At 50.4% G+C, this 24,615-nt stretch overlaps 11 protein-coding genes; 6 read left to right on the top strand and 5 right to left on the bottom strand.

Annotated features, from left to right (window-relative positions):
* Positions 1–1,079: 1,079 nt before the first annotated feature.
* Positions 1,080–2,187, top strand: RCC_00668 (related to gibberellin 20-oxidase; the record flags this gene model as incomplete). XM_023765826.1 has 3 exons in its annotated part: positions 1,080–1,333; positions 1,387–1,453; positions 1,522–2,187. The coding sequence occupies 3 exons, from the start codon at positions 1,080–1,082 to the stop codon at positions 2,185–2,187; spliced, it is 987 nt and encodes a 328-aa protein (XP_023621594.1).
* A 504-nt stretch (positions 2,188–2,691) lies between these two features.
* On the top strand, positions 2,692–4,541 carry RCC_00669 (related to aminotriazole resistance protein; the record flags this gene model as incomplete). XM_023765827.1 has 4 exons in its annotated part: positions 2,692–3,569; positions 3,627–3,860; positions 3,918–4,140; positions 4,215–4,541. 4 exons carry the CDS (start codon positions 2,692–2,694, stop codon positions 4,539–4,541), a joined length of 1,662 nt encoding a protein of 553 aa, XP_023621595.1.
* A 185-nt stretch (positions 4,542–4,726) lies between these two features.
* Positions 4,727–5,766, bottom strand: RCC_00670 (uncharacterized protein; the record flags this gene model as incomplete). XM_023765828.1 has 2 exons in its annotated part: positions 4,727–5,498; positions 5,549–5,766. 2 exons carry the CDS (start codon positions 5,764–5,766, stop codon positions 4,727–4,729), a joined length of 990 nt encoding a protein of 329 aa, XP_023621596.1.
* Positions 5,767–7,124: 1,358 nt separating this feature from the next.
* On the top strand, positions 7,125–7,766 carry RCC_12125 (uncharacterized protein; the record flags this gene model as incomplete). The annotated part of the gene is made up of 1 exon (XM_023765829.1): positions 7,125–7,766. One exon carries the CDS (start codon positions 7,125–7,127, stop codon positions 7,764–7,766), a length of 642 nt encoding a protein of 213 aa, XP_023621597.1.
* A 283-nt stretch (positions 7,767–8,049) lies between these two features.
* On the top strand, positions 8,050–9,892 carry RCC_12126 (related to multidrug resistant protein; the record flags this gene model as incomplete). XM_023765830.1 has 2 exons in its annotated part: positions 8,050–8,891; positions 8,947–9,892. The coding sequence occupies 2 exons, from the start codon at positions 8,050–8,052 to the stop codon at positions 9,890–9,892; spliced, it is 1,788 nt and encodes a 595-aa protein (XP_023621598.1).
* Positions 9,893–11,590: 1,698 nt separating this feature from the next.
* Positions 11,591–13,087, bottom strand: RCC_12200 (uncharacterized protein; the record flags this gene model as incomplete). The annotated part of the gene is made up of 1 exon (XM_023765831.1): positions 11,591–13,087. One exon carries the CDS (start codon positions 13,085–13,087, stop codon positions 11,591–11,593), a length of 1,497 nt encoding a protein of 498 aa, XP_023621599.1.
* Positions 13,088–13,783: 696 nt separating this feature from the next.
* RCC_12232 (related to ADP-ribosylation factor GTPase-activating protein) lies at positions 13,784–15,054 on the bottom strand (the record flags this gene model as incomplete). XM_023765832.1 has 2 exons in its annotated part: positions 13,784–14,851; positions 14,941–15,054. 2 exons carry the CDS (start codon positions 15,052–15,054, stop codon positions 13,784–13,786), a joined length of 1,182 nt encoding a protein of 393 aa, XP_023621600.1.
* A 1,105-nt stretch (positions 15,055–16,159) lies between these two features.
* On the top strand, positions 16,160–17,467 carry RCC_00673 (uncharacterized protein; the record flags this gene model as incomplete). XM_023765833.1 has 2 exons in its annotated part: positions 16,160–16,552; positions 16,610–17,467. The coding sequence occupies 2 exons, from the start codon at positions 16,160–16,162 to the stop codon at positions 17,465–17,467; spliced, it is 1,251 nt and encodes a 416-aa protein (XP_023621601.1).
* A 344-nt stretch (positions 17,468–17,811) lies between these two features.
* On the bottom strand, positions 17,812–18,810 carry RCC_00674 (related to 2`-hydroxyisoflavone reductase; the record flags this gene model as incomplete). Its single annotated transcript, XM_023765834.1, has 1 exon — positions 17,812–18,810. The coding sequence occupies one exon, from the start codon at positions 18,808–18,810 to the stop codon at positions 17,812–17,814; it is 999 nt and encodes a 332-aa protein (XP_023621602.1).
* A 695-nt stretch (positions 18,811–19,505) lies between these two features.
* RCC_00675 (uncharacterized protein) lies at positions 19,506–21,191 on the bottom strand (the record flags this gene model as incomplete). XM_023765835.1 has 3 exons in its annotated part: positions 19,506–20,494; positions 20,620–20,963; positions 21,112–21,191. The coding sequence occupies 3 exons, from the start codon at positions 21,189–21,191 to the stop codon at positions 19,506–19,508; spliced, it is 1,413 nt and encodes a 470-aa protein (XP_023621603.1).
* A 308-nt stretch (positions 21,192–21,499) lies between these two features.
* Positions 21,500–23,751, top strand: RCC_00676 (related to poly polymerase; the record flags this gene model as incomplete). XM_023765836.1 has 7 exons in its annotated part: positions 21,500–21,881; positions 21,939–22,120; positions 22,186–22,633; positions 22,689–23,036; positions 23,092–23,153; positions 23,288–23,370; positions 23,433–23,751. 7 exons carry the CDS (start codon positions 21,500–21,502, stop codon positions 23,749–23,751), a joined length of 1,824 nt encoding a protein of 607 aa, XP_023621604.1.
* Between the last annotated feature and the right edge of the window lie 864 nt (positions 23,752–24,615).

The raw sequence follows: 24,615 nt of genomic DNA on the forward strand, positions 1-24,615 counted from the left end.
TAGACCGCTATCATCAAGCAACTGTCTATCTGGTCCAATTCATTACTAACTTTACCATCAACATGAATCTCATATAGAGCACAGCATACTCATTAAGATTCCCCCATTGGCTCAAGATTGTCGCTTGTACCAACTGTGTGCGATAAAGCTACACTCGAAAGCTCACGAGCCCGGCACCAGTAAGGATAACATTCCTTCAAAGTCGCTACGATGCAACTTCAAGAAGGGGCTGTACAATAATGGCTTCGCACATGTGTTGGATGTATATCCACACCCAAAGGAACAGTTCCCGCTAAGTGTGGTCTAAGCAGGGTATGTAGGCACTAGACAGGCCGTTGGTGCCAACAGCGCAAGCCGGGAAAACCTCGTGTTAGTTAGAAAACAGCGCCACGACTCAGCTTCGGGATGCCGGTTGGACCGGTGAAGAGGTGGAGCTGGATCTAAGAGCATAGGCCGGCCTAGATCTACAGGGTATTCTCCTGCATGCAGAAATACGGGAAGATGTTGACATTCTCACAACTCAGAAGGCGTATCTGGACGCCCTTGGAGAATTTCATACACTTCCCACAGATATTTCTTGCCGAAAAGACAGATGATGAACCATTCGCAAGCCAAAGATACACAAAGGCGTGGCAGAGTTCAAATACTCAGGGGCCAGAAAGACCAACAAGTGGGTGTTCCTGGCTGCATGAGACCCTCCCAACAGCCTAGACCCGGAAGGAAGCACTTTGCTCCACTGTTTCATCCATTCGGCGAGTTTCTCCACTCTGGCATTGTATCGCGCAGTAGCTGCATCTCGGTAAGCGATGTGCGGCTTCCCTGCATCTACATTTTCCCTTTTCGGTTGACTCAAAAAATGTAACCTTGATTTAGATTCATTCCCTCAGGGCTTTTATCCCGTACCATCACCTCAAAGGCCTCTTTTCATAAGCAGTGGAGCTGAATTGATCCTGCCGAGTTATAAGGTCACCGGTTTGACACAGTGTCATTATGTAGCTACATGGCTCCATCGCACAGTTTGCAATCCAATTTCCTTCACTCATTCAGTTTATCATTGCTACCACCTCGGATTTTCGACCATGGCTGTCAGCGATTCCATCATCGTTTCCAAGTCTTTGACGACGATCTCTCTTGAGCGTCTTCGAACTGGAGATGCTGTGGAAGGCAAGAAATTGCTCAGCGCTTGTCAAAGTCAAGGATTTTTCTATCTCGATTTAAGCAGCGATTTGGAGCTATGCGCACAGTGGGAAGGGATGCTGGGGAGAATGAAGGATTATTTTGACCAGCCGCTTGACGTCAAGCTGCAAGATGTTCGGAACAGTCACAACTATGGGTAAGTTTACATCTACAAAATACAGCAGGTCAATTACCAATGGACCTGCCCAGCTATATACCCGTGGGAACTGAAGAGGGTTTCAAGCCAGAAATCAAGGATGGCTACGAAACTATCAAGGTATATACTTTCCTTTTCAAACCCCCTGATGCTGTTCCAAAATATGCTGACTCTGGCCTCCCTCTTAGCTTTCTCGTCGAGAATATCTAAAGGGTTCAGCAGACCTTACCTCTCCTTCCCGCTTACAACCAGACTACTTCTTTGCCTACATCAAGCGAGCGCACGCCATTACGCGTTTGATCCTTGAGCGCCTGTCGTCCGAACTAAACCTCACCGACGAAGCAAGATTCGAGACCAACCACGAGGATTCCAAGCCATCCCTCTGCACGCTTATCCTCCTTCATTACCCCAAGAACAACGACACGACTGCACCCACAAACGTAGGCCATCTCAAGCACACCGACATCGGTTCCATTACCTTGGTACTTTCCCAACAATGGGGTCTCCAATTCCTATCTCCCACAACGAAGCAATGGGAGTTCCTTGAACCTCGGCCCAAGCATGCGATTGTCAATGTCGGCGATTTCTTACGCTTCTTATCCGGAGGGAAGCTGGCGAGTATTGTGCATCGCGTTGTTCCCCTCGCTGGAAGACAAACGGAGGATCGTTATAGTATTGCGTATTTCCTGCGCATGCATGATGATGCTCAATTCACGGATTTTGATGGGAAGACTTGGACGGCGAAGGAGTGGCATGATACCAAGTATGATGTGTTTAAGAGTCCGAGTACTTTGGATGTCAAGGGTCAGTTTTTAACGGCGAAGATTGAAGAGGGTCAGAAGGTCGCAGTTTGAGGAGAATATGTCGCTTTGGGCGAAATTCGATAGATTCGCAAGCGGTAGTGAGCCCCTGAGGGGTTCAGATGTTTTGCGTGTGCGTATGGTGGACTTTGGTTCTGGATGTGTAGTATGATGCCAGAGTTATGTTACCACGTAATGGTGCGTGCACTTTGTACATTGTCAGGCAAACGTGCGACATAATTCTTTGTCTAAAAATTCAATCCGTCTTTACAAGTGAAAAAGTGGAGCCAGTCAGGCTTTGTCTGGACCGGTCAAGGCGACTGTAGATATCTACCCTGTCTGTACTCCTAGCAAGGCGGTGACTTGGCAGACACTCTCTTAGCGACTAGTCTGCTCGCTTGTACCCGAACTCGGAGCTTGAGAATGATCTGAAGGCTTGATGAGCCACTCTGTTAGTCATCCGTTATATATACCGTGCTGCCTTATCTCTCTTTGTCCTTGCATCCTGCTCCTTCGATCAATATCTTCGCGCTCACCGAAATCCCGTCTGTCCTGAACATGGCAACAACAACAACAGCAACAACAACAGTTCTCGAGTTGAAAACCCTCGAGTCCAAGTCCGGGGCAAAAAGTACCAGCATCCCTATTACCACATCATCTGATGAAAGTCTTGCTTTGCCAGTGGATACATCGCCTGATGTATCGTTAGTCGACAACAACAACAACAACAACAACAACAACAACAACAACGAAACAACACCAGTCCTATCCAAGAGTCGAGCGACGATTGTTATAATCCAATTGATTTTTCTGCAGCTCTTCTCTAGCTTTTGCAATGGAATTATTGTGGTCGGTTTGCCTGCCATGACCAAGGGCCTAGAAATCGAAGCAGGTCTTCTCCTCTGGCCAACCTCCGTCTTCTATCTCACTGCAGGGTCATGTTTGATGTTGGCGGGATCTATCGCAGATGTCGTGGGTACGAAACCTATGATCCTAGCGGCCAATATCCTGCTCGTTGCGAGTGCTATCGCCTGTGGTCTGGCACGAACTGGAGGTGAACTCATTGCTTTCCGCGGCTTACAAGGAGTTTCCTTCGCCATGGCGGTCCCGGCTTCCGTCTCCATTATTTCCACAAATATTGCCCATGGACGGCCACGGAATCTCGGGTTCTCGTGTCTGGGATTCTCAGCCCCGCTTGGATTCTTGCTTGGTCTGGTACTTGGAGGTGTGTTTGTCGATACTGTCGGATGGCGGCCGGCGTTCTACCTTGCCGGGGCTACTACTGCTGTTTCATGTGTCTTTGGCTTTTGGGTGCTGCCACGGGATCCTCAGCCAAGWTCTGCACGCATGATATGGAAGCAGCTAGCTTTCGATATTGATTGGGTGGGAACAATCGTTCTGAGCATTGGAATCGCGACACTGTCGTATGTCTTGGCGTAAGTTTTTGCCCCGGCTCGTAGGACGTGAGATTACCAAGTGTTGACAAACGGCAGGATCCTTTCATCCGATATCAAGAGCATTCGACGCGCATCCAATATTTCGCTACTGGTCGTCAGTGCAGCCACGGTCCCGGCGTTTATCTGGTGGATGAATTATCAAGTAAAGCACAACCGTCCAGCCCTCATCCCAAATGCCCTCTGGCGTATCCCTAGCTTTACGAGTATTTGTATAATGGTACTCTTTGCCAGCGCAGTCAGTAATAGCATGGAGCTATTCTGCAGTTTGTTGTAAGTCTTCAGCATATAACCTCACACTATACAGGAATTGTCTCTGATAACCACCAGTTTCCAGGAAGTCCAAGGGATATCCGCCCTCGGGACATCACTGCGCATTCTCCCCGCCCTTATTACAGCCGTTGTGACCAACATTTCGACTGGTTACTTTGTAAATCGAATGTCGGTTATATGGGTGGTATTGAGCTCCGCCGCATTGACCGCCGTATCACCACTTCTCATGGCGCTCATCGATCCTCAATGGCCGTACTGGTACATGGCATTCACAGCACAGGTGCGTGAAGCTCCTATTTGTCCCCCTATCCTTTTGAATGTATCGCAACGCCTCGCTGACACATTACTCCACAGGTCTTCCAACTTGTATGCACCAACATCCTTTTCACCGTCGGTCTGCTCATCATCTCTTCCGTGTTTCCCACTCGCACACAGGCTCTAGGCGGCGCAGTATTCAATACCTGTGCGCAGCTCGGCACGTCAATCGGATTGACGATAACTTCTGTCATTTCCGAATCCATCACAGCCGCCTCGGATGAATCCGACAAATCATCCCCTACTGCCCTCATGGCCGGATATCGTGCAGTATTCTGGGCCTTGTTTGCGTTTATGGTTCTTGTATTTCTCACAGGCGCGTTGGGGTTGCGCCGAGTCGGGAAGATTGGGGTGAAACAAGATTGATGATTCATGCGTTTTCACGGTCGGGAGGAAGAGGATGGCTAGCTGACATGAAGAGATTTAAAAAATTATGAAGGATTTTAGGCGCATCCAATATCGATGCGTCTTCGCTCAATTGGAATACGCTTTCCCGAACCGTTCGCTAATGGTCAACGCTTTCAAAGTTCATGCAAACAACATCATCATCATCATTCATACTCTCTCGATGCTCGTCTTGAGGATGCAGGCGAAGGGCCTCCCTTGTCGAAATCACCATAGGGACACTCCACGGTGGTATTCTCGTCTCTCAAACAAAGCTGATGGACCTCGCTCGTTCCAACCTCGCCATACTGCGTCAAATCTGGACTGATCTCAGTTTGATCATACTGAGCAAGCAAAGTCCTGACCTTGCCCGTCGCAGAAGCCCGCTTCTCCGGCGTCGAGAGAAGATTGTCGAGTACCCATTTGGGCTGTAATGCCACGAGCGGCACAGGCGCATGTCTTGACCATCTCTTCTGATGAGCAGGAGTGAGTGCTACGGGGAATAAAGGCTCGCCATCGAAGCAGAATGCCCACTTCGCACTCTCGGTATCTTGCGGTACGTCTGCGGGCCATGGGACTGCATCCCAGATTCTCAATCCTCGAAGCATCTCCCAGAAATTGTGGTTGTATTCTTCCACGGTTCTTTGTTCGCCTTCGGTTGGAGCACCCATGATCACCAGGCTGGTGTTGGGTCCGAGAGAGCGTGATAGTCGAAGGTAACTCTTTAGTGCTGGTCCAATGAGACGTATATTTCGAGGTTCTGATGGGTCGTCGGAATGAAGGAAAACGTAGCGGTGGTCCCCGCTTCGATATCCCATTGTGGCGTAGATGCAAGGAAATGTATTGAAACCTTTGCCTTTGGCTAAGATGGTCGTTTTGAATTCTTCGTAGACGGTTCGTTGCCATGCGTTCATGTCGTACATCTCCTCGATTTGTTCCCTGTGGGGTGGTCAGTACAAGATGATCGAGAAAGAAGTTACGCAGCTTACTTTGTGAGAAGATTTGTTGCCTCATTGCTCACAACTAGACCTTCTTCGCCACAGCTCTGCTCTTTCTTGCTGAGGTTTTGTATGAATCCATCGGAGTAATGGCGAAGGTTACTCGTCAGTCTTTCCACATCTTCCCTGGCTTTCTTGGGCCTCAACGCAAGAAATGTTGCAATTGAGAAGCCGGCGAGGAAAAGCAAAATGTTCAACGCAACTTGCATGATGATGATGATGAGAATTGGAGTGTTGCAATGCGACGAGACAGACACAGAGATATCTACGCCTGACGTTGGACTTGGAAGCGTGGGAGTAGTCGAATCGTAGTGTGATGGATGGACGCTCAAAGATGTCGCAAGGATGACCAGCGCATTTTATTAAGCTCCTTTCCCAAACACATCGGATCGTGTTTGCCCACCCACTCACCAGCATAATAGTTACGTATGGCTAGCGTCGAAGGCGAGCTCGCACATTCGTACGCCACCCCAAACCTTCGGTTCCTTCATTGATCAGGTCCCCCTTCCTCATCACAGGCCGACAAGCGTGGTGTACATGTGCCATGTGGAATTTCTGTAACTCGGTGCGGCACAAACTCTGGCAAGCTTCCCGCTCTCTCACAACAGGCACAGGCACAGGCACAGGCACAGGCACAGCCACAGGCAACCATTTATCGAGAGCTTTGTCAATGGCTTATGCGGCAAACCGTATCTGCACAAAGAAATGGACAAACAATGAGGCCTGTACCGATGCTGCAAAATTTGGCATTTGTTATGTAAAGGGACGTACATGTTACGATATTTAGAGCGGTGATGTCAAGGGATAATTTGAATGATGGAGGTCCGTGCGCGCATAAAAAAATTTCTCCGCGACTTCCATCCATGTCTGGAGCAACAGCTGCAAGGCCGACTCACCCCAAACACACACACTCAAGTGCGACATATGAGGCCATGTTTGCCTCAATCTTGATATTTCCGGACTTCCACGTGCACTTGCACTGACTGGTACACAACCTTCCCTCCGCACTGTGCAGATCTCCTCTTTGGGTTTCCAGGACCTGACTAGCGTTCGATGGTGGGGTGGACCGTCGTGGCGAATGGAGCATATAGCCAGTTCAGTGTGACGCTGCTGGGTAGGTAGTTCCTCGAAGGGAATGAGACTGTGCAGAGGCCTTGGTCGCATGATCATCTTGTGAATGCTCCTGCATTTATTCCCAAGCCTCGATCACAACTCCTCTTACAAGATGAACACCCACCACATAGCCCGACATCCGTATGCTTCCCGGCCTCACTGACTGGCGTTCGATGACGATACAGAGGGTCATACCGCAATCATGAGTCTCTCGGGCTGATGCACGGTTTGTGAGTTGATCGATCTATTTGAGATCGTGGAGAAGATGTAGATCCGGCCGATGCAAGTGCGGAGGCAAACTCGCCTACTTCCTTCCCTAATTGTGGCAGCAAGCGTAATCGCAGTGAGCTCCGAGATCATTGGCTCCATCTTCCATCTCATGACATAACCTGCCAGAATACTACAACCACCACGACGCAGTTGCAACATCACAACAACCCCAACTCAGAGTGACATGGAATCGACACACACCTTGGAAGACGGCACGGTCGAACTAAGCCCTTGCACCGGCACTGCATTCAAGCTGAACAAAGGCCAACGTCTGACAGTCATCGATCCCAAAGGAGTGCAAGTAGCAGACCTTGTCGCCTACAACAGTCATGACACCAAAGAGGTCATTTCCAATGGAAGAACATTGGACTATGCCAGCCGGCTGTTCCTCAGCACGGGTGACCCCATCTACTCCAATCGCAGCCGGGTCATGCTGAACATCGTCGACGATACCTGCAAACGGCACGACTTCCTTTTGACGCCCTGCTCCCAAGACACCTTCCGCATCATCTACAACGACCAAAACCCGGCGCCTGGATGTTTTGGAAACCTCGCCCATTGTTTTRAGAAGTTTGGCATCACGGAAGATCAGATCCCTTGCGCTTTCAACTGCTTTATGAATGTTGTGATTGATGGGACGACTGGAGAGCTCAAGGTTGATCCTCCCACATCGAAAGCGGGAGACCACATTGACTTTGTTGCCGAGATGGATCTGATCATTGGTTTGACGGCTTGTTCAGCCCTGCAATCCAATGGAGGGTCTTTCAAGCCGATTCAGTATCGCATCAGTGATGGAGGTGTTCGTTTGTCGACGGAGCAAGCGTGAGCATGGGGGAGCATGGGGGAGCATGTAGGTTTATTTCTCATCCGCCTTGCGTACAAATGATGCGTTGAGGTGACGCCGTAGCCTCGAATAGGAAAGGAAGAGAGCCCATTGGGCGATTTGATCGACAAATATCAACGCCAACGCAAGCTTGACACGATTCCCCAGACTTCAGGAGGYGATCGATTGCATTTGCCCCATCTTTGTTGATCTTGTTGAAGCTTATTTGCATGCACTCCAACATATTACGAATCTTTTCTGAGAAATCCCACTTACTCGTCGGCGAATGATGATATCATCAACACCCCTTCCAAGTCCTTCCCWTCGCCGTCATGTACACGAATGGCGTTTCGAATGCGCTGGCGTACACCTTGATATGCACGCATTAGATGATCCCTCTAGTTGCATCTCGTCCTCGGTTGTCGTCCAACAACAACAACAGTACAACCTCTTTACCGCGTTGATGACCTCTACACGCTCGGCAAAAGCCCTATTCGACCAAGACTCAACACCACCACAGAGCAAGGAACGGCAGGATTCAAACGAACAATTGGACGAATATGGAGTCCATATCGTGGACAACAACAAAGTGTGCTGGAATAATGGAGCGAAAGACCATCCCCGAAATTGGAAGCCTTTGTCGAAATATTACTCCACCGCGATCATCTGTTGGCTAGAATTATACATGACTGGCCTCAGCTCTTCCGGYACAGCAGTCGCCAATTCCGCCAGGGAAGAATATGGCATGAGCAGGACATTGGCGTATTTCGCATTCGTCACGCTCTATCTCATCGGACAGACGATCGGAGGCATTTTCTGTTCCCCAATTTCCGAGACATTTGGTCGAAGAACGATTTACATTATAGCCACGGCGTTGTTCTGCATTACTTCCATCGTGGTGGCCGCTGTGCCCTCTGATATGCCGGGTGCGAGCAGTGCCATCTATATTGGAAGGTTTGTCCAGGGCGCTGCTGCGGCCATTCCGGCTACCGTGGCTTTTGGGAATTTCGAAGATATGTTTGATGCGGAGAGACGGATCTGGGTGGTTTATGCATACACTTTGTCGGGCATGATTGGTCTTGTTATGGGACCGATATATTCCTCCTACGTCCTGGCGCGCACCAATTGGTATGTCAATCCTTGTCACATTTGTAGGGAAGACATCAACTGACACCGGGCATAGGAGATGGGTATTCTGGATCTCCGCAATCGTATCGGCAATATCGCTCGCCGCCTGCTTCTTCATCAGAGAAAGCAAAGCTACTCAGCTCCTCCAAGCAAAAGTAGATCAAATCAGAAAAGACACCGGCAACACCACCCTAGAATCCAACACCTCACCAGGAACCTTCTCCCTCCAAGAATTCGCCCGAAACTCCCTCTTCCGACCTCTAATATTCCTCATCACCGAACCAATCGTCACCTTCTGCTCCGTCCTCTGCGCTATAGCTTTCGGCCTAATCTACGGCCTCACAGAAGGCTTAACAGTAACATACACCACCCCCCCATTCAACAACACTTTCAACGAAACAACTTCCTCCCTAGCCTTCATCGCAATTCTCATCGGCGAGATAATCAACATCCTCCCCAGATTCTACGAACAACACATTTTTAAAAAATCTCGCAAACAAAATCGAAGAATCTTACCGGAATCCAAAATAAAATCTTTCGCTATTGCGGCCCCGGCTTTGGCTATTGGACTTTGGATTTTCGCTTGGACTACTCCTCCTAAAGTCACGAATGTGTCTTGGCCTATTTCCATGATCGGACTGGTTTTTATTGGTTTTGCTTTGAATGATTTTTCATACGTGCTTTTCGGCTACGCGACGGATTCTTATGGACAATACGCAGCTTCTGCTGTATCAGCTATTAGTCTCGCGCGGACTTTAACAGCTGCTGTTTTCCCGCTTTTTACTTATCAGATGTTTAGTGGATTGGGGACGAATGTTGCTGTTAGTATCCTTGCGGCTGTGGCTACTGTGTTTGCTTTTACGCCGATTTTGTTTTTAAGGTTTGGAGAGAGGTTGAGGGTGAAGAGTCAAGTTGCGAGGGGGAATGAGGAGTGTTTGGTTGAGGAGAATGAGCATTTGAAGTGTCGGGAGGAGGGGGGTGAGGCTTTTGGTGCTGTGTGATTGGAGATCGGATGTTTAGTTTTCGATCAATTGCCTCAGTGCACAATATTGTCCTTTGAGATCTGTCGAGCAAGGGGACCCAGCGGTAGGACCTTGCCTCCTATGAGATGTCTACATGGTATGACTTGCGAAGAAACGAAACTCAAAAGCTGAGCGTTATGTCAAGAAGAATCCTCCTCACCTTAACGTCTCCGGTGACATAGACTTCCGTCGACCTGCTCTATTAGGAAGGGGTTCTTATTACAATACCTATGTACAGCACCTACTACTACCATCGTTACGGCTAGCTAATAACAATGCTGTCGTCGGTAAAGTTTGGACGTCGAGACCAGGAAGAATCTTAAGAGCTCTTACGAATTGCTAGTGGATGGCTATACGACTCATTAAGAGTCGATCTTCAACACGTGAGATGAGCAGCAACGACCGGGCAAGTTTTCCCTCAAGTTTAAATAAAAATCGCGAAATCAACAACCTAGTCCCGTTCGCTTACTTTTAGTACACCATTAATCGCACCATTATCTTCATCATGGTAATCATCGTGTCCCAATGCCGGTTACAAACTACTCGCCTCCATCGCCCCGTCTCTCTACGATACAAAATTCCACAGTACACGCAGCTCCACTCCCTAAGAAATCAACCCTAACACTATACTCTCCCTAATTCCGCGAATGCTACGAAGTAGGTAGAAGATCATCCTATCTAGACTAATCCAGATGGTCGTTTATTACGACGGGTCTAAGAGCAACGCTTCCTTTCTATTCTCGTAGTACATCCAGAATGTAATTCTGACTTTATTTAAGTAGTAATTATCCATTAGAGACAATAGAGGTTATTCTATAACGCTACCCGGATTTTTTAAGTTCTGTTGTTTATAATATGCTGAAGCTGCTAGTATAATACTTGGTATAAGATAAAGAAGATCGTGGTAGCGATTCGGTGGTATTAGCATCCAGGTAATTGCTTACGACGCTTAGGGAGAGAGAGATACCGTACTATGCGTTATTAGAGGCAGATATCCTGTGCTACTTATGTTGTAGATTTGAAGGGGGAGAAGCTACACACGTCACGGTCTCGTCGTGGTCCGTTGTGTTCAATCAGAAGAGGAAAGGATAAACAGGCCATGCGACTTTTGGATTTATCACGCTAGCGCCAAAGGTTAAAATTGTATCAACGGGTTTTCTTGCGCGCGTGCTAGGAAGAGCAAGTAACTACTAGCTACTACATTAAGAGTTTGAGAAGTGAGCGTAATGGGACGGTTGTTGGGCATTTCACTCTGAAGGGCTGGAGGTGKAAGAGTGTCGAGTTGGGGTTGAAGGGTGAGGAAACACATATACTTGTAGCCAGACATGAAAGTAAAAAAAAGCTGCTACCTATTGAACATGCGTAGAACTATCAACTGCCAGTAGCAATGAAGTTGAATGTTTGGCCGTGCAAAGTAGCAGTATGAGCACCTCCGCAGCATACAACAGTGCCCGCATGCGAAACTTCGCAAACGCCAAGTGAAGGCCCTGCAGAATGATCCTCTGATAGTGCATGCATCTCTCAAGTCCAGTCAGCCGCAACCAAAGTAATCATCGTCGCTGGGAGATCCACTTCAGCTGCCAGCATCAAGGGACAAGAAGCATGTTCTTCATCGACGACCCACATTCATGCCTTGATTCGAGCACTCCCTCCTTCCTCGACATTTCCTTCTACCAGTCAATACTTATCCTTGGGTATGAGCGCCAACAAAGCCTCCAGAGCCCTGATCTGTTTCTGTGCTTCTACCTCTTGGGTCTCGTTTTCGAAAAACGGGCCCACGACAGGACTGGACCTAGTATCAATCTCTGGGAGCTCCTTTGAAATAGTGTACACTTGATGCCGGAGACCAACGAAATCATGTTTGGAATCCTCYTGACCATAACGGGGGTCGAATCCGAGATACCGGTTGGCCTGCCGCTTCACATCCCGCTGCCAGAAGAGAGTATTGGTCACAGATGTGTCGCTTTGCATGTCGTTTTGGATCGATTTCGCCAATTCTGTTGAGAGATCACCACTTACTTCCACCTTTTTGATCCCGCGGAGTCGTCGAAGGGGCCATAAGATGCGATGGGCTTCAATGCTCGTGACGGTCTCGGTTGAGCCCAGGGAGAAGTCAATCCTCAACTCGATTAGTGCATTACCCTCCATGAATGAAGACGCGAAAGCCAGCAGACCGTTTGAGATGGGCATGTAGTAGAAGTTGTCGTCTGTGTCGTGTCTCTGTGCGGTGATTTGGATCCTGAGTGAAGTTGCACGAAGAAAGAAGTCGTCTGCTTCTAGTATACAAAATCTGGCGTAGTCCCCGGGAGACTTGTTGAGCACGACCTCGAAGACTCCTTCACCATCGTAAGTAGTGTGGTCCAAGGAGAACTCGCATTTCAGATCGTTGATGGCAAATATGATCGCCGAGGCATCATCGTAAATCTCACGGCAGGTCGAAAGGATTGAGGTATGACAACCGTTGAATTCTCCGTAAGGCCGCAGAAGGAGGAGTTCGTCATAAACCAGATTTCTCATCTCTGGAGGCAGATCGAGGAACCGGAACCTGTAAGCGCGGTCTGCAGCATCCAAAATGCGAATGTACGTGCTCTTCAGTGTCAAGCCCGGTGGGAAGGGATCGACCAAGCCTCGTTGCTGGACAAATGCTTTCAAGTCCTCCGACTTACATGTGTCGTAATCCAATCGTCCATAGGATGCCACTAACTTTGGGTAGTTGTTGTAAGCGCTCTCAAACTGATAGAGAATGGAGTGGCGAGAACGAAGAGTCCGGGGCACATCATCCTCGGTGAAAGGGTTCCAGCTGCAGATCCAGTGACAGCGACTGCGACCGAACCCACACTTCGTACATGCACATTTCTCAGAGCAAGTTTTAGCCTTACAATCAGAGTTACAAACGCAGTGCCAGGGCAGATTGACGGTGTCATCGAACGCTTTGAGGTGGATGGGAGGCTTGCGGGAGGCGGCGCGAGTCTTGCAGCGTGTACAGCAGCAATCCGGTACTTTGCTGCGATCGGACTTGCAGATACCATCCTCATCGTAGTACGAGAACCTGGGTGGCGGGTCGGGTGGAGGAGTCGCAGGTCCAGTCGAGTCGTCATAAGTCTTGAGGTGCAGAGGAGTCTTGCCCACTGACCGCCGAGCGACACACCGCTCACAGTCGCAGTCAGGAGACATGATGTTGTGAGAAGTCCCGTGTCGAGCACGTCGGTGAGTAATGTTGAGAAGCGGTGTCGCTGTAGTCCGAGTTCGATGTCAGAGATGGTGTTGAGGAGGAGGATGTGGTGTTGCGGGACTCGGAGGTTGGTGTTGATGAGAAAGGAAGTGATGTCGAGTGAAGCTAGTAAAGAAGTGTTGGAAGCAGTCGCCGCTGCCGCAGCAGTGACAGCAGCCTAGAATAAGCGGAACACTAATTGGCGCTAGCGCGGGTTCATTCACTTGAATTCGAATCACCTCAAAGCAATGATGAAAGTTGCGTTGAACTCGCGACTGGACGTTTCGGGTGTTCCCTTGGGGAAGGAAGGTCGCCGCACGGATGAATGCATGTTCGGATGGATGTAATCCACAAAGAAGTGGCATATGAGGGTGTGGACGACGTATGAATTAAAATCGCCCATCTTTTGCATCATGGTGGATTTCGCTACAGGTGGAGAGGATTTCCAAGGTAGGTAGGTGGTGAATGTATCGCCGGTCGCTGCTTAAAAGTCATTCTTCCTCTTCTTCATGCCCGCTGAATAACGAACGCTCCGCTGCTGCCGCCACCGATGGACAGTTCTGATGCTCCCGTCTGTCTTCACCATTCCAAACTCCAGACACCGTGCTGACCTGACCGGCCATGTTCATCTCCCACCCATTCCCCTCTTCTAATCCGACCTACCACCCTCCCCACCCATCCTCCTCGTCCTTCTTCCCACTCGCGCCACCGGGTTTCATGGCACTCGTGCCAATACTACTACTCCCCGCACTCTTCTTCGACTGCACCTGCTCACCCACGGCGGCGAATTCATCCCAAAAGTCCTTCTTCTCCCTCGCCGGCCCCGCAGGCGCCTCGCCGAAAGAATCCCAAAAGTCCTTCTTCGCAGGTCCCTGTCCCCCTCTCGCAATCCCGCCGCTGCCACTACTCGCAGCATCAGGATCCACGAATCTCTGAAACTGATCTCCCAAGCCCTTGGTACCTTGCTGGACGGTCGAACCGAGTTGTGCCGCCGTCGCTCGCGCCTGTGCGGCAAGATCGGCCTGGGCCAGATTGGACAGGCCCGGTTGAATGTACGTTTTATTCACAGTAGCCGCCTGTTTGGTGACGGTGCTCGACAACCATCCGAACCCTTTGGTCAGGGCGGCGACGGGGTCATTTTGGAAATCATTCGCGGTGGGCACACCTCCCGAAGAAGTGTTGGAAGAGGTGGGCATAGGAGAGGATCCAAAACCCGCGTACTTGCCTCCCTGACTGGGCGCGACACCTTCGGGGCGATGTTCATTCTCCTGCCCCTTGGAAGCGAAATATGCCTCATTCCTCGCTTTTTGCGAGGGGGAAGCGACGCGTTGCGGTGGGGCACTTCCCATCGGTGTGCTCCTCCCACTGCCCGCCGCACTCATCGCCGGCGTCGCCGCCTTCTTCACTGGTACCGCCTTCTTCTCCCCCGGCACATATTCCCGCTCTTCCACTTTCGCCGTCAATCGCTCCTTCCACTCCTCCCCGGCCTCACTATCGTACCGCTCGGCAATGGTGCAGGCGTCGAAATCCCTCCCCAGCAGGGTATTACTGGGATGCTGATTGAAGAAGTCCCTCCACGGCGCATTCCCTCCAGCGGCCATGCGGGCTACTTCGCCTTGCTTGAAGGCGTCCATGGTGACGCTGCGGACAAAGGAGATGTGCACTCCCAGCGAGCGGTGGGTGCCGGAGCAGGCCAGACAGAAGAAGATGCCGAGTTTGGGCGAGGCCTGCATGCATCGAGGGAGATGATTAGAGGGACATCAATCGATTAGAGGGCGGGAGAGTGGAGAGGAGATGGGGATGGGATGGCATGTACCCATTGAGGACTGGGGGCGCCGCAGTCGACGCACCGAGAGTTCTCGTTGCTCTTGGAGATTTCGAGCAGTTTGGAGCGAGTTTCGGGATCGACCTCCCACATCTTCCCGCTCATCTTGGGCGATGTTTGTTGGTGGGGATGATATAAAGTATTGGCGGGGGATGGGRTGTCAACATCATTCTACGAGGGCTGGATGAGAGGTGGTGGGCATCAATTGCTGGTGGAGGGGAGTTTGACGAGAATATTCATGCAGCTCCATCAAATTCCATCAATACATGTTAATACTCATCTAAGTCCATCAATATCCATCAATATTAATCAACATCCATCAATGTCGCTTAATATCGATCACCATCTATCCACGTCCATCAAAGCCATCAAAGTCAAGTCGATCAATGTCCACCTATGTCGATCAGTATTCATATATGTCGATCGATATCCATCCAAGGCCATGCCGAGGTTGGAAGAGACGTCCGGGTGTCGCGTGAGTGTAAGGTCAGTCTTGGCGAGTCAAGACGATCATCTCCCACATGGGCCGCAGATCCAGCCGCCCAACGATCTCCTTCCATCCCCTAGACTTCCCCTACCTTCCCTCCCCTCCACTTCCACTCCTAACTACGCCCGCCCGCCGTTTCCTGCCTCGATGGAAACACGGGAAGAGATGCTTCATCTTCATCATCATCATCATCATCCACATCATCGACGTCATCTTCCTCATCGCATTGCTTCACCTCATTTCCTCCCCGACACGTTTCGTTCGTCATTACTCGCATGTCGAGTTCCATCGTGACCTCCTTCGTACAATACGTCGCAAACATCTGCTCGAGGACAAGATCGACACGCCCTGGCCCCTCGGGATGCATCAAGGCCCCCCGTCCCCGCCCCGTCTCGCCCCGGGTGGCATGCGTATACCGTTTCGGGCATCTCCTCGTGCTGCTGCTTGTCGATCTCTACGACGGCATCTCTTCTCTCATCTCATCTCATCTCACACAGACATGTCACGCCGTCCCTGCAGATGATGCCCAGACGAGGCTGCTATAGGGGACCTGTCTGCCAAGAGGACCTACTGCCTGCCACATGTCCCGCTCTCCTGTCTGTCTCACAAACCTTCTATTGTTTGAATGTCTGCCTGTCGGTCGTTCCTTCCTTCTCTCCCTTCTCGTCTCTTTTGCTCTTGCCTTGATTGCTTTTCCAACCGTTCCCAACGATCATTATCATCATGTTTCTCCACCATCTCACAGCCCTCTTGGCCCTCCTCATCACAACAGTCACATCTATCCCCGCAGACCAACAACTCTCCAAACGAGCAAATGGCGCCCGCACCGTCATGTACATACAAACATTTCGCACCACCTCTGGGGGAAAACTCTCCCTGCTCCCTCTGACTCAACAAAAGACCCACATCACACACATCTACCTCTCCGCCTTGCATATCAACTCCCAACCGGGAGATATCACCCTCAACGACCACTCCCCCAACGATCCCATCTACAACCCCGTCTGGTCCGAAGCCGCCCAACTGCAAAAACAAGGCGTCAAAGTTATGATGATGATGGGCGGTGCCGCCAAAGGAACCTATCCCCGATTATGTTCCGGTCCGAATGGAGGGATTGTAAGACCAAAACCCACCTCCCATATATCCTCAACCTAACAAAACATGAATATATAGAATGAAGCATACTACACTCCCCTCCTACAAACCCTCCGCACCCACAAAATCCAAGGTCTAGACCTCGACATCGAAGAACCCATCCCAGTCTCCTGCCCCTTGGCTCTACTCCGCCGTCTAAACAAAGACCTCGGACCCTCCTTCATCCTAACCCTCGCCCCCGTAGCCTCAGATCTCACGCCGCGAGAAATCGGGCTCTCAGGCTTCAACTACAAAGACCTCGACCGCCAAGCCGTCGCGCCCAACAAACCCAACGGCAAACTAGTCAATTGGTACAATGCTCAATTCTACAATGGTTGGGGCGATGGCAGTTCCCCAGCGGGATACAATTCCATCATCGCGAATGGTTACGCCGCTTCGAGGGTTGTCATGGGCGTGCTGGCGAATCCTAACGATGGGGGTAGTGGATGGTATGGCATCGCGACGTATTCCCGTACCATTGCTGCTTTGAAGGCGAAATATGGAGGAGACTTTGGAAGTGTCGTGGGTTGGGAATTCTGGGATGCGGGCGAGAGGGATTCTCCTGCTTTGAGGAATTGGGAGTGGGTGAAGATGGTCGGGCAGGGGATTTTTGGGGCGAGGTCAGGGAGGGATTTACTTGTAGGGAGTGATGGTGATGGTGGTGGCAGTGGGTCATCAACGGAGGGAGCGAATCAGGATGTACCGGGTGTCGGAGAGGTTCCTTGGCCTGATCTCTTGAGTGTTTTGATGGGTAAGGGGGTGAGCGATTTGGAGGGATTGAGGGCGTTGAATCGCACCGATGGAGATTTGACAAAGGCCGCGGATTTGTTGGGCTTGGGGGAGTTGGTGGGCGATTTATTGGATGGGCTCACGGATATTGTGGGTGGCATTCTTTGAGGGCCGGGGGGGATTTTTGATGATGGTGATGATGAAGTTATGATTCTTCTTCTTCTTCTTCTTCTTGTGATTTTGATTGGAGATATTGGGTCTAGAAGAACTTCACTTCATTTCGATGGATAAGAGAAGGGCTGTATATATTCATCCATCTATCTATCCATCCATCTAGGTGTACAGTTTCAACGAAACAAACATACAAGACGAACAAAAGTTCAAAATCAACAACCGCCAATCTCTCTATTCGTAGAGACTTGAAAACTAGCTTACTACCCACCCTCACATACATCCGCCCCGAGAAGACAGGGGCACACGGCCTGATTTGCCAGCTCCCACACAAGTACCACTTACTTTCCTTCCTTCCCGAGCACCTTCGACTCAATCCACTTCAAATCCCCCACAACCCCATCCCCCCCTTCCACATCGGCCAAAAACCTCCCCACAACCTCCTCAACCTCCTCCTCACCCAACTCCTCAACCCCCACCAAAGAATTATCATTCCCTCCCGACCAATCATTCCCATACCCCTCACGAAAAATACTCACAATCAACAACCCCATAATCGCCTCTACAAATTCCTGCCCTCCTCCTCCCGGTCCCTTTCTAAACCCTTCCAAACTCTTCTCCAAAATCTCCTCCGTCCGAACCGCCACGGTAGGAATTTCCACCCCTGGATTCCTCTTTTTGAAAATTTCCAAAATGTGATTCTGAGATAGCGCCGTGGATTGAATATATAGCACCCGATGATTCGTTGCTGCTCGGGGATTCTTCAAGATGGATACCACCGCTTTGCCCACATGCGATCTTAAAGTAGTGGAATGTTTAACATTCCCATCATCGTAGATTTTCGTAGGGAGAGGAGGAAAAGTCATCCAAAATCCAGATTCTAGGCCCCAGTCGAGGAGTAATCCATTAATTATCACCGTCCAACCAATTTCTCGACTTTTGGATTGGAGATATTCCCGCGTGGAGATTTTATCCCTGAAGAGTGGGAGCGCGGCGGTTTGAGGGTGGAGAGTATTACTGCCGAATTCCGAGGGGATGAAATGTTTCACGCCGGCGACGATGGCTGCGTCGATTAATTTTGGTTGGAGAGAGAAGTCTGGGAGGAGGGAGATGAGGGCTTCTTGGCCTTGGAGGGCGGAAATTAGGGAAGGGGTGGAGGTGTAGTCGACTTTTTGAATTTTGATCGAAGGGGGGAGGAGGTTGTTGGGGAGGGGGCTTTTGCCGGTTTGGGAGAGGATTGTTATGGTGAAGGGGTAGGCGTCGTTGATGAGGGCTTGGAGGATGGAGGGGCCGAGGTTGCCGTTGCAGCCTGCTAGGGCGATGGTTTGGTAGGGTGGCATGTTTGGGTGGTGTGGTGTGTTGAGGATTGAATGATTTTGGAAAGGTCGAGTGGATGTTATGGTAGGAGGAGATGTGTTTGATATGATGAAATTCGGAAGGAATCGACGAAATCTGCCAACATATATATACCCACATCACGCGCGAGGAACTTGTTTCGATATCAATCTCTCAATCATCATTTGCACTTTGCTGGCATTTAGTAAAAGAAAGGTCCCTCCGGAATTGCGCTAAATTATCTCCGGACCAGGGTGCACAATCTCTGCTATGCATACGGTTTGCACAAAAAGCACGGTGCACCAGCTCAATTTACCTAGAGGCCGATGAATTGAATCGAATGGAGCCCACTGAGCAGTCGTGATAACACCAGCCATGTCCATTGGCCAAAAGGACTGGCACCTTCGGTGAGGGCACATCTTCGACAAGTCATATCTTTGGCAACGAATTATCTCCATCCTTTGATGTCATCGACTTGAGCGCCATGTAATATGTATGGCAGGGATAGTGATGGAACAGGGACSGCTGCTTTGAATACATCCGCTACTCACCATGCGGCAGTGAGGGATGGCGACTGACGATGGTATCCATGTTGCCTTTGTCATATCTGACTTTAACTCGGATTACGGCAGCGAGACCATGCTATTGGTGCAGGTTCTCATCGCATTTCCATCCTCTGAATCGGACTCTGCCGCGGCTCTCATTCTTCACCATCTCCTTCGTCATCTGCYTCTTCATGYTCATCCTCCTCACTATCATCATCACTCTGTTCGTCTTCGTCTTCGCTGTCGACCTCTGGCGATTCCGGCGCACCGTGGATGCTGCGCACATATGTACGCTCCGAGAGATCCTTGAGCCAGCGAGATGCGCTCATTCCGTAACGAGCGCGGAACTTCACCTCCTTGTGTAATGATTCGACCTTTAAATCACCCTTGTCGGAAGTTCCTTCGGGACAGAACTGCACCTTCTCCCAAGTCGGCACATGCGAGACAACTCGAGTGACCTGCGCTATGAGACCTATCAGGATGCTCTTAACACTGTCTGAACCGTTCATTGCCCCGGAAAGGTCCCCAAGAAATTGCTGCCAAAGGTCGGGCTCCCAATGGCCGGCAGTCGGACGTGTCATATCCATGTCTGATATGGTGACCCTCCACAGGCTGAAGGATTTGAGGTTGGATCTGGAGAGGGCGCGAGTGAGTGAGGGTGCTGAAACTGATGCCATGCCGATTTCGAGTGATGTGAGATGACTGAGGGGCGCTGGCGGTATGTCCAACAACTTGGGATCATCTAGCTTGAGATCCGTTGCGCTGGGCATGGTTCCAAGCCAGGTCAGAAGTCGAGACGCTGCCGACCATCGCGAATCGAAGTTGAGTCGAAGGACTTCAACATCCGTCGCGGTATGCAGGAATCGTCTCAAAAGGTCTTCGCAGCTGGGATTGCGCGAAATGGTAGTGTTGTCTGCATGCAGTGCAAGGAACAAGGTCTTGAGCTTCGAGATCACCGGAGCGTTGGTTGCATTGACTATAAAGGCATGCGGTACTAGAGTGTTGTGTTTCCGCAGGATCACCTGAACATCTGGAGGATATGAAGAAGCAATGCCGAGTGCACAAAGAATCAGCGAGAACAAAGATCCGGGACTTGTGTCGGAGTCCATGCCCAACAACGTGGTTGCTGGTTCCTTGGACCAACCTGCAGAGCAGATGGATGTTAGTGTGTGGTTTCTGTATACGGCAGCACAACTTTGATGGGGAAGACCGGCGCGAGCTTGAATTGGAGTAAACATGAACACAACACGGAGAGGCTGCATGACTTACCGTAGCTCCTCCAAAGCGCCTCTGGACCGCCTTCTCTGACACGACCCTTGGAATTGAAGTCGCGTAGACCAACGATGCGCAGATTCTTGAGCTTCGAAAAAGCCTCGGCCAGCATGTCGCGAGCTTGACCTGTCCGGAGTAGCCATTCTCGCGGGATCTCATCACATTCGAACACGTCTGTACTGATGATGACCTCCTGCAGACGTTCTGACAGAGTGGGATGGTTGGAGATGTCCACCAAAGCCTGGAGGGATGTCCGCTGGATCATGAATTGACGTTTGGTGAAGAATTCTTTGGCAAATGTCTCGAACATGTGGCGCTCCAGCTGTTTACACGATCGACGTCTGTAGGTAGGCATGTTTATTAGCTTGGAACAGTCGCATGCACTCCGTACTTGACCAATACAGCGCTCTGATCTCCTTCAATTCATGAGTGACATAGAGCGCCACTTCGGCTGCCATTTGGCGGATGCAGGTGCGAGATCAAACGTACAATGGACCCAATTCCTCGGTAGTGAGGTACGACGCGATGCCRATGACGAGCTCCGCGGGAAGATCGAGGATGGAAGCCATGGTGCTGTGGAATGAAGTGAAGAGGAGGAAAGAGAAGAGAAGAGAAGTTGAGATGAAGGGTGAGTTTCATCAAGACATTTGATGCCGTCCGTGGTTGGTGATGTTTCCACGTCCTGAGGCAAACTCAAGGCGGCAGCTCAGGCAACCACGGAAAAGTGGAGCCCTTCTGCCCTTCTGCCTGCTGATGGCCAATGCGGTCAAAAGCGACAAAATACCACCTCTTTCCCGCCAACATCATCTCATTCTCCCTCCGCTCCATCCTACACCGTCCCATTGCAGATTCGCTTCGGATCAAAAAGTCAACCAAGATGGTCACTACCAGGGGAGGTAACAAGCGCGCCGCGTCTCCAGATGTGGACGTCAAAGTGGAGCCGAAGAAACGCGGAAGAAAAGCCGCGGCTCAGCCGGTGGACGACAGCGACTCCGATGCTGACCAGACAACTCCTCCCAAGAAAGAGGTCAAGAAGGAGGCGAAGAAGGAGGTGAAGAAGGAAGTCAAAAAGGAAGGCAATGATGAAGAACCAGGCTTCAAGAAAAACTCCAAATACGAAAACAGCAAGACGGACGTCTCAGACGGTCAATACGCAAAAGCCAAGAATCTGATCATCCCGGTTGATGAAGTATGCCCACTTGCAAACTCCTTCCAAATCTACGTTGACGACGYCAACATAATATGGGACGCGAACCTCAGTGAGTGGTATCCAATGCAGGCCAGTCTTGAGCTTTTCTGACTCCCTCACTCTGCAGACCAGACCAATTCTGGAAAGAACAACAACAAATTCTACCGCGTGCAGCTGCTCACAAACGCCAAGGGTACCCAGTTCTACACTTGGACAAGATGGGGTCGCGTCGGTGAGCGTGGCCAGAGCAAACAGCTGGGAGATGGAGAACTTGACACTGCTATCAAAGAATTCCAGAAGAAGTTCAAGGTGAGTCTTTTCAGCTACTTCAATCCGTTGCATCGCGACATCACAATACTGACARTCCATTCCAGGACAAGTCAAGACTGGCTTGGAAGGATCGCGGCAACGCTCCCAAGCCTGGACAGTATGTCTTTCTGGAGCGCAGCTACGAGCCTGACTCTGAAGACGAAGATGAGAAGCAGGAAGACGAAGACGACGACGAGAAAGCTGGCCCTGCTGACCATAAGGGTGAACGCTCTCGGAGCACTTCACCTGCGAAGTGCACACTCGCTCCTCCAGTCAAGTCGCTCGTGGAGCTTATCTTCAATCAGGAGTACATTGACTCCACCATGGCGGACATGAATTACGACGCAAAGAAGATGCCATTGGGCAAGCTCTCGAAACCAACCATCACACGTGGTTATCAAGCTCTCAAGGATCTTGCCGCTCTACTCGACGACAACACTCTTGATCAATCGGGTGTTGAGGATCTGAGCAATCGGTATTACTCGTACATCCCGCACGAATTCGGACGCAACAGTGAGTGGCATATGTTCCGTACCTTGAAAGCTGACCTGCTAACTCGATTGCTCAGGGCCGCCAATCATCAACACGCACGAGCGCCTCAAGAAAGAGGTCCTCCTTCTCGAGAGTTTGACAGATCTCAAGGATGCAGACGCCATTCTGAAATCGGACAAGCACAGCACCGTGCATCCTCTTGACTTGCGCTTCAACAATCTGCGCCTCCAAGAGACCACTCCTATCGACCGCGGCACTCCAGAGTTTACCAACATCAATGACTATCTTGTGAACAGCAATGTTCACGGCATCAACTACGATCTCCTTGACGTCTTCCGCATCGAACGCCAAGGCGAACACGACCGTTTTGAAAAGAGCTTCGGAAAGGTCACTGGTGATCGCAGGCTATTGTGGCATGGCTCCCGTAAGCTACCTTGCCAATGACTGATGTATTGCACAAATTGACCTTGTGGTAACAGGCGCTACGAATTACGGAGGCATTCTCAGTCAAGGACTGCGCATAGCTCCTCCCGAGGCACCTGTAAGTCAATAAACGATGGCGGGCGTATAGCGTGCATCGTCTTCCCATGCCGGCAGTGGGGAGATGTCTCTCGCAATGCGCTGATCAAATTGACATCGGTCAAGACGTCGCTAACCTCACCTGTCATTGCATAGGTTTCCGGATACATGTTTGGAAAGGGAATCTATCTCGCAGATGCCTCGAGCAAATCAGGCAACTACTGCGCAAGTTACATTTCGTCAGTTTACCATCCATGTGGTTCGTCCGATCGCTTGTTGGCAGCACTGACATTTCTTTCAGCGGTGGTCACGCCCTGCTGCTCCTGTGCGAAGCCGAACTTGGGAAGCCAATGCAAACCCTCACCAACGCTTCATACTCTGCCGGCGACGACGCTCTCGCCCAAGGTCTCCATTCTACATGGGGACAGGGCTCCACCGGTCCTTCCGGCTGGAAGGATGCAAAGTGCGTTCACCCATCGCTGGAGGGCGTTAGCATGCCGGACACAAAGAAGAAGCTAGGGCCGACCAACGTCCCTAGTGCATCCCTGTTGTACAATGAGTACATCTGTTACGATGTCGCTCAAGTGCGTCTCCGATACCTTTTGCGAGTCAAAATGTGAGGGATGGCAGCAAGATTGGCCTGACGAATTAGCGCTGTGATTCTCGGTGGATGATCGGGTTGGAAGGGTTGCGAGAGATCGCTTTCCTGCATGGTTTGCTGCAATGCTCTTTGCAATGGGAAGTCTCGTTTACGATGGACATGGATTTGATAAGCATCGTAAGATATCGAAGCTCACCGTATTTTGCTGCAATCAAAAGCAGCATGCTCTCCACCCGCCTTTTCATCGCCAAGCCCTCGCAGCGAAAATCAGAGCAACAAGAAGCTCCTACTGCATATATCGATAACATAATGTGACTATGTAGCCCTTCTGAATAGACCTCATTATTGCTACGCGTACCTCCGTCCGTTCCCATCAAAGACAAGATCGCTGGCACCGGGCGGGCCTAGACTTCCACAACTGAGATTGTTAGGTAGGCATGATGGCATGACCCGAACCACGACCAAAAAGTCGTGGAGCATCCGAAACACCTGACGTTGAGCCTAGACTCAACGACTCATCAAAAGATTCAGAATTCGATCTACAATCACATAAGACATTTTACTCACTTACCTGCATTCATTCAACACATGTCTCACTTTTATAGACTGGCGGCAAATATGGCTAATGAATGCCCTGCTCCCCATCCCCACAAAACTACATGTCTCATATTTTGGAATTGTCAGAACAGAGTTTTATCTCCGAGGAAGAATCTAGGTGTTCCTTCTGTGGTGATTTATTCGGTTCAGGAACAATCGATGTCTTTCCATGGTCGTGGGTTGAAAATGGGCAAGGTACTGCCGTGTGCTGCGAGCGAGTCGTGGGAAAGTGTCCAGTCAGTTGGGTGGCTTGGATTTCTTACATCTATAGTCTGCCCGATTGTAG

The sequence above is a fragment of the Ramularia collo-cygni genome (assembly GCF_900074925.1).
Source record: "Ramularia collo-cygni strain URUG2 genome assembly, contig: RCC_scaffold01, whole genome shotgun sequence".
Taxonomy (NCBI): Eukaryota; Fungi; Ascomycota; class Dothideomycetes; order Mycosphaerellales; family Mycosphaerellaceae; genus Ramularia; species Ramularia collo-cygni.